The sequence below is a fragment of the Lipophrys pholis genome (genome assembly GCF_963383615.2).
Source record: "Lipophrys pholis genome assembly, chromosome: 14".
In the NCBI taxonomy this organism is placed as follows: domain Eukaryota; kingdom Metazoa; phylum Chordata; class Actinopteri; order Blenniiformes; family Blenniidae; genus Lipophrys; species Lipophrys pholis.
The window spans coordinates 3143611-3157450 of NC_137633.1; the positions used below are offsets into that span (position 1 = coordinate 3143611).

The 13840-nt window shown below is 42.0% G+C and overlaps 1 protein-coding gene across 1 annotated transcript in view; it reads right to left on the reverse strand.

The window, feature by feature from the left end:
* Positions 1 to 13840, reverse strand: part of pacs2 (phosphofurin acidic cluster sorting protein 2) — a gene marked incomplete at its 5' end in the record, with an annotated part of 60513 nt that overhangs the window by 18926 nt on the left and 27747 nt on the right. The window contains 3 exons of the mRNA XM_080480033.1: positions 947 to 1072; positions 1861 to 1950; positions 3501 to 3588. Coding sequence (XP_080336159.1) covers positions 947 to 1072; positions 1861 to 1950; positions 3501 to 3588 — 304 coding nt within the window. The remainder of the gene's footprint in view (positions 1 to 946; positions 1073 to 1860; positions 1951 to 3500; positions 3589 to 13840) is intronic.

Here is a 13840-nt window from a genome sequence, read left to right on the forward strand (position 1 = left end):
TTATATTATATTATATTATATTATATTAGCCGGGGGTGTCAAACGTAAGACTCGTGGGCCAAAAGATGCTCAAACATGGCCCAACAAACCTCAAATTTTTATTTGTTTTTATTTTAAAGCAGTTTTTTTTTTTTTTTGTTTTTTTTACACATTTCTTACTAGTAAAGACCCGAGCTGAGATATCCACTTTAAAACTAGCGACTTCGTTACTCTCAAACTCGTCATGTTTTTAAGGTGATTTTGAAAAAAACGAGCATAATGAAACAACTATAGGAGATTTTGCTGCATTTCACTGCGTTTTGCACCACAGAGTTTCCTTAGTATCAGCTTTACGTTGAGATTCTAATCATTTTCTACAGTAATTATTCGTTTTTTGCGAAAGTAGTGACATTTTCATCACGCGTACTCTGAACAACTACAAAGAAAAACTTGTTCTCAGTGCAACAAGGAAAATGTTGGATTAAATAGGAAAGAGAATTGAGCCTTGAAATCAAAGAGAAATTAAGAACAGATGGACTGAAGACGAACTGCAGTGATGCTCATCATCTCAATTTTACATGCTGCGCCTATCAGACTAATTATCTATTAAAAAAACGTTTTTTTAAAGATGTCACAGATATTACAGCCTGATTTCCTCAAGCAGTTCCCACCTTAAGATGGAAATCCAGACTAATACTGACCGGCTAAAACCCAGACCAGCTTCACTTCAGTAATTCTTCAAAACCCAAGGAGGGAAGATAAAACTGAAAGTACACACTGCTGTCTTTTAAAACCAGCGAGAACGAGAGTGATAAGAAGTAAATTCGTATTTAAGATACTGGCGGCTTAACGTCCGGCGGCATCACGGGGTGGGGCAGCTCAAACGTCAACCTTCACTACCCCCCCCCCCCCCCCCCACACACACACACACACACACACACACACACACACACTGGAGAGGCGGTACCTCGGCCATATCGATGGATCCCACCGCCAGCGTCTTGTAGCCCAGGATGGTTCGATTCTTGTACCTCTTGCGCCTCTGGAGCAGGATCTGCAGCTTGTTTCCTTCTCGCTTTAAGAAGTGTGGGTACTGAGGGACCGGGGAGACGGAAAAATGGTCCTTGTCATAATATTCAATGACTCGTTTATCGCCAATAGAGTTCATGCAGAGACCAAAAGCAATAATGACTTGATTCTAAGAGACGACCCGCAGACGGCAGCTACCATGAAGAGACAACAGACGTTATTGTTGCTACGACACAGACTGAGAAGGACGGAGAAAACGACAGCGGTACTAGGTGGAGTTCTGCTCAGTCTCTATAATTCGAAACCCTGACTCCTCATCTTGAGCTCTGTTTCACAAAACGACAACTCACGTATTTATATATCACCACGTGCAACACAGGCACTTCGAGGCGCTGCTAACAGAGAGAAACCCAACAAATCAATGTGGGATTGAACTGAATAACGAATAAGTAAAAATCTATTCAAGTAGTGAGAGATCGTTGTTGACGTCGGTAAATTTACAATGGGTATAATAATAATAACTGTTATACTAACACTAACTAAATAATAATACATTTTGCACGAATTAACACTTATTTTATCAAGACTTTTATTGAAACTAACTGGGAATGTTGCCATCACACATTTATTTTGGGCACTTTTTTTAAGCCAGTCTGGGAAAATAGCCCAAACATACAAAAAGCTGTGATTTTATTTCAGCTTTAATACACGTTGTCGTTTAATGTTGAGATTTTTCTTCAATAAAAACACCAATTTATGAAACATCTCCAGTGGGGATTGAGTTGAACCAGCCGTTATCAGTGCGTTAAAAGAAAAAAAAAAAAAAAAAGCAGCTTCGCTTCTTTTCTTTACCTGCAGTGAGAAAGTCAGAGCCAGGTCGGTCTCCACGGAGCCACTAGGTGGCAGCACAATCTCATGGGACCTCAAGATCCGCTTGGAGCCCTTCCAAAGTAAAAACAACAACAAAAAAAAAAGACAAATAGTTTGTGTTTAATTTATTGTTCACAGATCGAATGGAAGTGTTCTGCAGCTCCCAGTCACTCAGCGAATTCAACAGGATGGAAACACAAAATGTAGGACACATTAAATATTCCAGTGAAAGTGCAGCGCATGGCATTTATTTTAAACTTTACTGTCTTAACTGTTCCTCCTCCATTGTTTAGTTCACATGTACATTTTTACAGAGAAAACTTTTGGATGTTTTATGTTTTATTTACATCAGTGGTTCCAAACCTTTTTTCAAAATCTTTACTACCCCCCCCCCCCCCCCCCCCCCCCCCCCTTGCTGACACTTAAAAAAAAATATATATATATATATATATATATATATTTTTTTTTTTTTTTTTTTTTTTTTTCTTTAACAGAAGTTTTTAAACTTTGTAGTTTTGGGACATAAAGAAATTAAATGCTGACTCAGCTATTTTTAAAACACAAAAACATTCTGTTCTTCTCAAAATCAAGGCTTTCCAACACAGTGTACACTGGGAAACTTTTCTGAAAGTACTGCAGCTAAAGGTACTAGCGCACTAAAGGCACTTTTCCACTAGTACCTACTCAGACCAACTCGACTCAGTTTCGTTCGTTTTCCATTACAATGTAGTATCACCGCGGCGTGGGCGGATCATTGGAGAGTTTCCCCGTCACCCCCAATAGTCTGCGTCTCCTGATGCGGAGCCAACATGCATTTGATATCAGCTCAAAAAATTTATTAAATAGTGTATATTTATATATATTTATTAATAATATTACAAAATGTGGATCGTTACGATGGTGCTTCACTATTTGGTGTTTCCGTTTCACTGGTGCCCCTGTTAACTGGTGACTTCTGCCAGCAGGCATTGGCAGCAGCTGATGTTAAAATAAGACAAACAAACGGTGCGATACTTTAAACTTTAAATTTAATTGCAGTTAAACGGCGTTCGCCAGGACAGCTACAGATTTTGTCGGGATTCTAACATCGTGCTGTGAAAAGGAGACGCTCGAAGAAGCCGGTCACCAGTTAACAGGGAAACCAGTTAATTCAAAACACCGTGGCTCAGAGACCTCCTGATACTCCGTCGGGCTCCTGAATCCTCTGAAGAAACGCCTGCAGCTCGTGGTTGTTCCACGGGGTTAATTTCTGTGTGTCCGTTTGAGAGCGTTTTTTGTTGTTTTAAAAATGGCGGGCGTGAACAGCCTGGAACCTCGGCCGAGCAAGTACCACTAAAAGTACTGGTATCAGGTATTAACACGCAGTGGAAAAGCGTTAAAAGTCAGTCGAGTAGGACCTCGTGGAAAAGTGCCATAAGATCTCATGTTCATGTATGAACAACAAAAACAACGGGGGATTCCAGAGCACTTGACCTTCCCACTCCTCTGAATTTAGCAGCGCTTCTCTAATAAAGCGTCCATCTCCTGTTGTTTACGACACCACCGTCTCTAACGGAAACATAAATGTGCTTTCGCTTCACGGTGCATCGCACCATATGTGGACGGAAGCCCGTGCGTCGTACCTGAATCTTCACTGCGATGACGACGGAGATGAGCTCCTTGTCGAGTTCCCTCAGCACAACGAGCTTCTTCAGCGTCAGGCTGCACAATCTGAGGAGAGACGCCAGACAACATGTTCAGTGGGATGTGTTTTGATGAATATGCACCAACAGATGAGTCACCGGCAGCCTGCCACGCTGTCGCTCTCGCGAAAACACGAGTAAGCACAAACACAGCGGGAGCCTTCGACGCTCGTATGTTCAGGAGTCTGCTGGTAGTCGGATATGAAAATAGACACAAACGCCACAATCAGCTCCGTGTGAGGACTTTAGGATTTTCCGAGTGTGACGCTCCACTGATCAGGTGTCCCGAGATGATCCAGAGCCTCCCTGAAATAATTAACAGATTATAATTATGCACTATAGGTGAAACATTCCTTATCTGCATGCTGGACAAAGGCTAAAAAAAATCTCGTCTTAGTGGTGACAGTAATAAAACCCATCTGTCCAGGAGCTTATCTTCGTGCTTTATATACAACTCATTATCGTGACGTGATTTACCACCACAGGGTGCATCACGGAGGGAATAGTCACATCTATGGGGAATTCATAGCCAACAATCAAGGCCAGATGCTTGTTGTTGTTTTTTTTATTGACTGCACACAGAGAAAACCCAGGTCTCAATCTCAACACTAAAAAAGCCCAACTGGGACCTTCTCACAATTAAAAGTGCGCGGCTCCGAGCAGTTAGTGATCATCGCTATCAATACAGTGATCATACATATTGGATAAAGCACCGGGGGGTGGAGCTTCCATGGTGACAGGGAGGTGAAGGTCCTCTGCAAATAAGATCTTTAACGATGAAATCAAAGAGGAAAACTAAAGAAAATCCCAAACTAGACAAAGGCAAGAGAATCAACAGGAGACAAGGATCGAATGACCAGAGAAAACTGACAAAGACACGAAGGCAGCGGCGGTTCAGACACGAGGAGAAAGAAAACGATCAGTGAGTGTAAAACAGGGAGAAACGACATGAGGGGAAAAAAAAATCTTTCTTTCTTTCTATGATATTTAAAATGTTCATTCATGTTGAGTTGACTCATAATGTTCAGGCTGATCGTTTCCAAATAAATCCCCCAAAAACTGTGAAAAACGTCCCGTACAAGGAGAATGAGAGGAAACTCGTGGATATCAAAGGAGATCAGCGTGTGTTGCCATGGAGACGCTCCCTGCTCAGTGTTCCACACAGCGACGTAGCGACCTGACCTACCGAGTCAGCATTAATATGAGCTAACGGCTAACATGCCAGAAATGCTAACTCGGTTCCTCAAAATAAATGAGTCGGCGTTGGCGACGGTCTGCGCTCTACCGAGTGTAGCTCTAGTCAAGCAACGTCGTCATTTGATTTGATTTTTTTTCTTCAACACTGTAAGAGACTTTCTTAAAAGCCAACATCTCAGTGAAACCAACTTCTCCTCTCATGTCTCATGTCAGTACTGGAGCTCGGACATGTGATTACACAGAGACTACATATAAAAGAAAAAGGAAAATGGCAGCAGCTCCTTTTCACTCACGTGACCTTCTCTAGTAACCTCTCATAACCTGCTGACCGACCAGCCAGAGAAAGGAAATGCAAACTGTTTGGGATTCCTGCACTTGTTAGTCAGACTGGATGTGAAGTGAGGAGCCGTCGCAGCGGCCCGAGCCAAATCCTCTTTTACTCGCCGTCGCCGGGCTGGTTTTAACCAGCGGAGCAGAATAGAGACGCTGCAGCAGGATGGTGCCGGGGCAGCCGCGGGTGCCATTGTTAGCGTAGTGCGTGTGTGTGTGTGTGTGTGTGTGCGCGTGTGTGTGTGTGTGAGAGGATTTAACAAGCCTGTCACGATTTTTTTTGAGATGCTTCCTCACAAGCTGCAAGTGAAAAAGGTTTTTTTTTTTTTTTTTTTTTCTAAAAAGGAGCTTTTCTTTGGTTCTCTTGAGCGAATCACCGAGAAGAGCTGCTCAGTGTGAAGGACGGCCATTTACCAGGCGGTCCTCCTTTTAAACGGCTAAATTAACCAGCGTGAACGCTGCCGTCGAACGACATCACGCCAAAATTATTCAGGGACACGACATTTCATTGCATGTTGCTGTTTAACACAGTTTATTGTCATACGAGGTCAATAAGGCCATGAGAGATAAAGGAGAGGGAAAAAATAAATAAACCCCGTCCATTGTGATGTAGGGTAAAGACGGAGGAGTTGACCTTGCCTGTAATCCAACTCCCCCTCGATTCTCCTATTCTGAGCGCAGGAAATGGAGACGTGAGGTGGCGAATAAAGAAAATAACAGCAGCACCATCGGTCTAGGGCTTTTGACATGATTGTAGGACAACTCGTCCACGGACAGCACCCTCAGTGGACAACTTGTCATGGACTTTACATGTTTTGTAAAATAAATCCTGTACAATGTACTTTTACATATTGTTATTTCTAATTACTTTTATATATTTTTCCATATATCTAGTATATAATCCATATATATGTAGTATAAGATCAAATGGCTTCCTTTCTCTTTGTTTACCATTCTCTTAATGGTAAACAAATTGAACAAGTGCATGTAAATACATTTTTAGGAATCACTTTTGATGAAAAGTTCAGCTGGAAGCTGTTATATATAATATAAATATATATCATATAAATATCCTGAAGTCAAAATTGGCAAATAATATTGTCATAATATGTAAATTCAGATCCGTATTAGATCAACATTAACTCAACTTATATAATTCCCTCATTGTTCCATACCTGAGTTATGGTGTGGAAATATGGGGAAATAATTATAAAACAAACATTGATCCTATTTTTTTTACGTCAGAAGATCATTAGACTCATAAATCAAGCTGATTATTATTTTGCTCCAACAAATCCTAAAATTACATGATATTGTCGACCTGGCATGTTTTTGGGTCAAATATACTTAATAATCCTTCCAAATGTGTCAAATATACTTTGAAATCCTTAAAATCAATAATGCTGAAAAAATATGTCATGGACGAGACGTCCTGGAGCCATATGGACGAGTTGTCAAAGAGGAAGCTGAAGCAGAAGAAGAACAAGCAGAAGAAGAAGAAGCAGCAGAAGAAGCAGCAGAAGAAGAAGAAGAAGAAGAAGAAGAAGAAGAAGAAGAAGAAGCAGAAGAAGAAGAAGAAGAAGAAGAAGAAGAAGAAGAAGAAGAAGAAGAAGAAGAAGCAGCAGCAGCCCCCCCCCCCCCCCCCCCCCCCCCCGGCTGACTGAATGAAGACCTTTTTTCTCTCCTTTAGCTGAGACACGACACAAGAAAATCCCAGGCACAATGGACACAAGCCAAGTGAAGGCCTTCATTGTCTTCGGCCTGCTCACACATGGACAATACGCAGCATTCTTGTACTCCTGTTTTGTATTCTACCCTGTTTCCATTGGTCCCGAGTCCACGGCCCTCATCTATTCCCGCTATGCAAGGTGGCTGGATGCCGGTTCGCGGAGGAAAAGACAAAATAAATCAGTCACCCGGACAGCTTGGCTCAACATCACAATTGTCTTTTGATGTGTGGCCCTTTGCTTCATCATAAACTCCGGGGACTAATTTAACAGATAGAACTGTGCACAGGGCTGTCTTTTATTATTGTGTCACATAATATGAAACCCAATAGCTCTAATGCGTCTGAATTATTCTGTACACAGCACTTTTTACCCTTTGTGATGTGAAAGATTATCTCAAATAGTGAACTTAAACGGTCTTGCTGATAAAGCCCATTCACACACACACTCGTGCATACAATACGGATGGGCGTCCCCAGATTACCACCAAGGATTACTGCGGTTTGTTGCAATGGGGCCCGATCATTAGGACTTTCTGTTCTTGACAAGATCAGCCTTGAGCCAAACATCGCTGTGGAAATGACAGAAACTCAACGTTTCACGTGACAACACTGAGTACGATTAAAAGAAAATCTTGCGTTTTACACTGCAGCAATGATGTAGTTAGTCTGCCGGGCCACGGGAGGGCGCTGTCGCTTGTTTTTGTCATGAAACCACACAGACTTGTGTGAGGAGAACAATATGCTATAATCGTGAACAAAATCGTGACATTTAGACTGATGAGTCCATATAAATGTCGGTTCTCTCCATTTTCTTCACATTTATAGCGTTTTGTTCTCTGCACACATGTCCGTGTGGATAAGAACAAGCAACATCGCCCTCCCGTGGCCTGGCAGACTCACTGCATCGTTGTCAGTGTGTCCGCTGCTGCAGTGTAAAACGCAACACTTTGTTTTTTTTAAACGGATTAGGTGTTGTCACGTGAAATGTCGCGTAAACGGGGTCTCAGTCGTGACTGTGGAAACTTTCTGTATGTAGTTTGCATGTTCTCAGTTTGTATATTTGAAGTTTTGGCGGAATTATGTATGTTTTGGGAGTTTGTTAGAGACTCTGCAACAGCTTTTTTTTTTTTACACAAATCTTCTTTTATAGCTTAAACTCAGACGAATGTGTGCACACAAATGCACACAGCTTTCTGGGAGCAGTGTTTGCACCGTGGGGGGTTTTTCCCAGAGAAACTGCTGCGCAGGCTATTTATTTGATGGCAGCACTGATGCAGTTTTTTTAGTTTTTTTGTCTTGTTATCTTTGATGGATGGATTTGATCAGGATTTGGTAAAAAACAAACAAGGTTCCCTCTCTGTACATCTGATGTAGATATTTGAAAAAGACTCACACAGAACAGCGAGCCAACGGCAGAGAGAAGGCGACTCGTTTAAACTCCCCACGGCTTTTTTTTTCTTTTTTTTTTTTTTTTTACAAACGACAACATTTTTCTGTGCTCATTAAAAACTTTTTTTGTTTGTTTTTTAAAAGTGGTGCTGACATATTAACACAACAGCTGAAGCCTGAAGGAGAAATTTTGCAAACCACGTCAAATATCTGCACAACAGAACTTGGAACAGTCGTCAAGACACACTAAAACAAAACAGCCACATTTTAGGTTGAAACTTAAAAGGTTATTACATCATGTAAAAATCTAATCAGCAGCTTTTGATTTGCTTTCTATTTTTGACTCTGTAAAAGCACATTGCATACTTTTACTGAGATATAAAATCCTCCCACAACCATCACAACACATTGAACGGGGACTGGCTTATCTCAGAAATTCATAAGTATAGTAGTTACCATGTGGATCTGAATTATTGTTATATACGTACATGCATATATAACGGCAGAAAATAGGATTTTCAATGAGCTTTTAGTCTCTCTGGATGCAGGTGTTAACATGTATAACGTATATATATTTGAACTGACTCCAATGTGGCTACAGAGTAATGATAGCACCTTCATCACCGTGACAAGGTCCTGGTTTGATTCCAGGTTGGACCTGAGAATCTTTCTACGTGTAATTTGCGTGTTTTGTTCAGGGTAATGCAGTTTTCTGTTGCAGTTAAAAAACATGCACCTGTTTACATTCCGCCACAGGTTAACTGACGACTAACTGGAGGTGCCAATCCGGTTCATAGTTCAATATCAGTTCGTTATTTTAACTTTTATGCAAACAGATCAATCAGTTGTGCAGGTAAACGCCATATAACCACTAGAAAAGGATCCATTTTTGAGACACAACATTGACAAAAGTGTTGTGCTCCACTGAAGGGCGTCAAATCTTTAATGATCTATATAAAGAATATTTAACAACAGTCATATCCACCCTCTTACTAAGAGAAATAATCAACGTAAACAGCATCACATTCTAAAGCATCACCAACCCAGAAAATATAGTTAGAATAAGGTTGAAAAATATTTGGTCAATCATCTCAAAGTATAATGGAAGAATAGAATGAAGTCTTGCTTCAACAAAAAACATAAAACATGTATGAAATCTGTATTATTCAACTGTTACTGTAAGATAGTCAGTATCAGTTCACTGGGTATCAACATTTAAGACGACTGATTAGAATACAAATCTACTTTGCCGAGTGACTGGATTTAATTCTGCAGTGTTTTACTTGGAAAACGTTACAGGAACATCCTCAGAGGGAAATTAAAAACAAATCTAGTCTATTTGTACACATCCCATTTAAGTCACTTTTAGAATGAAGGGGCACTTTTCTAACTCGCGGAAACTAAATCGAGAAAGAGTCAAAGCACGTCTGTGATATCCTCAATGAAAGAAAAGTTTCTGCGGAAGAGTGATGTTTTGGCCTTTTAGCTTTTTCAAACTCTACAGACTCCAGAGTAACATGTCCAAAAACACCATGCGGCCTCGCTTCAGCCAAGACGTTCAGTATTCAACACGTTGTTCAGTAAAGACAAAAGCTTTAACTGTCGGCTGGGTGACTTCTCGACGTCTTCTTTGATACACAAATTAGGACAAATAAACAACAATCCAAAGACCTGAAGTTTCACTCGGCACCTGCTGCCTTTTCCACTGCTGGCTGAAGTTCTGGCGCTGCAGGAAAAGAAACCCGTTCCCTGTTCTGTCCCCTCGCAGCCGGCCCTGAGGGACTCCGGTCTGCGGCACCACACGGCCCGCAGCCTGCGCAGGAGGCCCTGCCAAATCCTCGGCCACAGCCCAGCTCAGCACAGATGCTTTGGCAAGAAGCCGCGGGGAAACGACCAGCAGGTCTTTGTGGTGCTGTGATAGCACAATCACAACCAGTCCGTCTGCCAAGAACAAAACACCCGACATTAATTTGTTTTAGTGTCGAGGAGCCAGAGAGCCGAGAAGACGGCGACGCAAACCCACGGAGGAGCAGCAACAGGGCCTGAAACTCCGCTGCCCGAACGACGCTCCAGCAGGTTTCTGGTCACGAAAGCTGCAGGAGTAATACTGTAGATCAACACCATCAATGATTGAGCGATGGATGAAAAGAATCCCATTAACCTGCAGGGATAGTCGACTAGTCGGACTAGTATCCCTCCACCCTGCTACTACTCAGTACGCTCAAACAGAAAGAGCTCTATGGGTTTCCTTGAAAACCTTCTGCAAAATCTGGCAACCTTTTATTGATGATATCTATTCACTCAGTATTGATATAGAATCTGACCACTAATTGAGCTGGCAATTACTATGAGCACCTGAACAGCATAATACAGAGTAAAGTGCGCCCCTGGTGGTCAATTCTCACAACTGGCACATTTCATCTTGTGGGCCTGATTGGACTCTGGCAGGCCGTTTCAAATCTAACTCCCACGTTTAAATTGGTTCGTCCACTTAAATTCTTGCAGAACAACACATCAGTGAACTTAAATACTTTGATGCTATGGGAGGATTCAAGGAGCCTTATTCAGCCTAAATGTACAAACCTAGAAAGAGTAAGAAGTTCAGGGAGATGTCGGCGGTACGTCCGAGGTCAAATTTCACCTTCTCCACAGAAACATACCGCTGGACGGCTGGACAGCGAGAGTTTGAATGGAGTAATGAGATTTCCATACTTCACACACTCCTTCCCCACTCACACACACCAGCAGAGGCACTTACATGGATGCAGGAGTATAATCCAGGAATTGTGCTAATTGTATATCAGGTATCACGAGCGGAGTAACCCTCAGACTTCCTTCTGGTGCTTTGAGACAATGGATATCCTGACTTCAGATGGCATGTGAAGCCGAACCGTGCAACTGAAGTGAAACTGCAAAGACTTCAAGTATTCAAACAATAAAACTGATCTTCTCTGCTGCTTTCTTTCCCCAATTGGTTTCTTCTGAGCAAAAACGACATGCAGACTGATGCTGATGGAGGAGACATCTCCCATCCCTCCATCACTACAGATGGAGACGTCTCCTCCATCAGCATCAGTCTGCATGTCGTTGTTGCTTCAAAAATGCAAAAAAGCAGCAGCACACCACGGAATAAAGCATTCAATCTCATCATGCCAGATAGGACACGTCATGCTTTCAGTAACTTTCGATCTGATTTGAACGAAAATCCAATTTCTGAATGTGCTGAATAAAAATTGGATTCGGGCCAACCTTGCAACGTTCAACAACACTCCGGGGCCGAGCGGAATGAAGGAAAACGACGGAGTAGAGCAGCAGCAGCGGTCCTGACCTCCAGCTCGCCCGTGCTCTCTCTGAAAACCTTAGTGCCGTCTGAAGTGGCGGATTATATTGCGTCACGATTTCATGTTCACATTTGATTATTTTGTCCTGCTTTCATTTTGTCGTCCAGGATAGTGTCCACTAAAAGAATAAAGGCTGTTTGCTCCCTCAAGAAAATGTAGAATTTACCCAAAAACGGACGCACAATGTGAAATAACGAGCCGGTTCAGAAAAAAATGACACGTCTTGTGCTCATGTAGAATGCTGAGAACGTGGCGGTAACCTCTTCGAATCTCTGCGGGTTGCTGTGGACCAGATTGGGGGAAAATGTCTCAGCTTTTGATGATATTAGGGATCCAATAATGTCCAATAATGTCAAGAATGTCAATTAATGTCAATTAATGTCAATTAATGTCAAGAATGTCCAATAATGTCCATAATGTCCATAATGTCCATCCATTCAGGAAAAACAAAGTCACTAAACGTGGACAGAACTCTCGCCCCTTGCGGGATTGTTATGTTTGGAGAAAAATCCCCCAAAAAGAAAGAGGAGAACATGGCTCGCAAAGAGAGGCGTGTCGCGCGGATAACTTCGTCATTTCATGCTGCAATTCTATTGGTTTGTTTAAGCTGACGTGATCGCAGCCGCCGCTATGACTCCTCACATATCAGACACAGCCCGATAGCGGTCGCGGGCTGACGACCAATACCTCGGCCGTCCGAGAACTGAGCGCGAACCTCGACCGACTGAGGATTTTACGAACAATTCTCTCATGATCCGATCTTAACAATTGATTTTACTCGCTTTGCTCACCTGAAAACAGGTTCTGAGCTTTTGTAACCCACTCTTTGACAAGCTCTTGTGGTGAAACTGTGATCCTGAGCAGTTTTTAGTGCGCAAAAGTGATAAAGCTCCACATAACGAAGGCTTGAAAGCCGAGACCTCCAGTCGTAACACTTCTCTGGTACCATGAGTGACTGGTATGGATAGGCTGTTTTGTCTCAAAGAATTGTTTCTCTTCCCAGGACGACCTATGGTATAACGGTTTCTTACTTTATATATATGTTTCTACGTCTAAATTCAGCTTATAAAAGGCTGATCCGCTGAAGATAAACTCCTGAAGGATCCTGCTGCGTTGTACCGTAACATTTGTCTGTTCTTGCAAAAATAAACTGTTAAAATTCTCCTAAACTTTTTAATTGCTTTCAGTGTGATTCCTGTGTGTTTTGTCTCCTGACCGTAACTCAACACACCATCTTGTGGTACGACCTGGTATTGCAATAGTGAAAGTTGAATAACTAGCTAACTTCAGAGATTAGTTATAGCGATCACTGCTATTTTATCTCATTAGTTTAGACATATGACATGTTGTACCTTTAAGAATATAGACATTATAATTTAAATGATTCGTTTTCCATTGTGAGCTGGTTCTGCTTCCCTGGTGATCTTTTTCAACTCGGGTACATTATTGTGCTACTCGGATACTGCATGAATTTTCAGGGTTGCCATGGAGATACCTTTTTTTTTTTTTTTTTTTTACTTCCTCATCTACTGTAGGTTAACAAGCAGCCATCACCTGTGAATATAGCGGAGTGATGACGGTGTGTGTGTGTGTGTGAGATGTGTGACTGAACACCTGAACGTGAGTGGTCCTCGCTTCATCAGCTCAAATGCACTCAGAGCCGATTTGATTGGGTCATATTGACGCGTCGACGCGTTTCCATGAGTGCACTCCAGTCACAGACAAGCTGAAGGCTCAAGGGAACCGTGGAGCAGAGCGGCGCATTTCACTGTGACATTGATCAATCTTACGTTTCTTCTCAGTGAAAGCAGTCGTATTACCGTCACATCACACCAACACATTAAGATCAATTACCACCAGAGCTCACAGAAATATTCTCCATCTATAGAACGATCCTTGCTTTTTAATGAACACAAGCTGAAAGGGGGAAAAAAAAAAAAAAACACTTTGGCTGTGATCCACAACGTGGCAGTGAGTCAACGCTGCACCTGCTCTCCAGTTAAAGCTGACAAAGCAAACGGCAGCAAACCGCCTGACGCTCCTGGAAGTCTTTCCCCGGGACACGACGGAGACTCGAGGTGGCTCCCAGCGCCTCATTAAAATGTCATTTTAGTTCAGTCATTAATTAATTTGACGAGGCCAGTGCATTTTGTCATTTCATTTCTTTCTTTTTTTTTTTTTTTTTTAATGATTAATTTATTTGACGGTGCTCATTGATCAACAGAAGAATATGTAAATGAGCCAAAATGAGCTGAAACCTGCTAATTTCCATCACGTGATTCTCTTCATTAGCA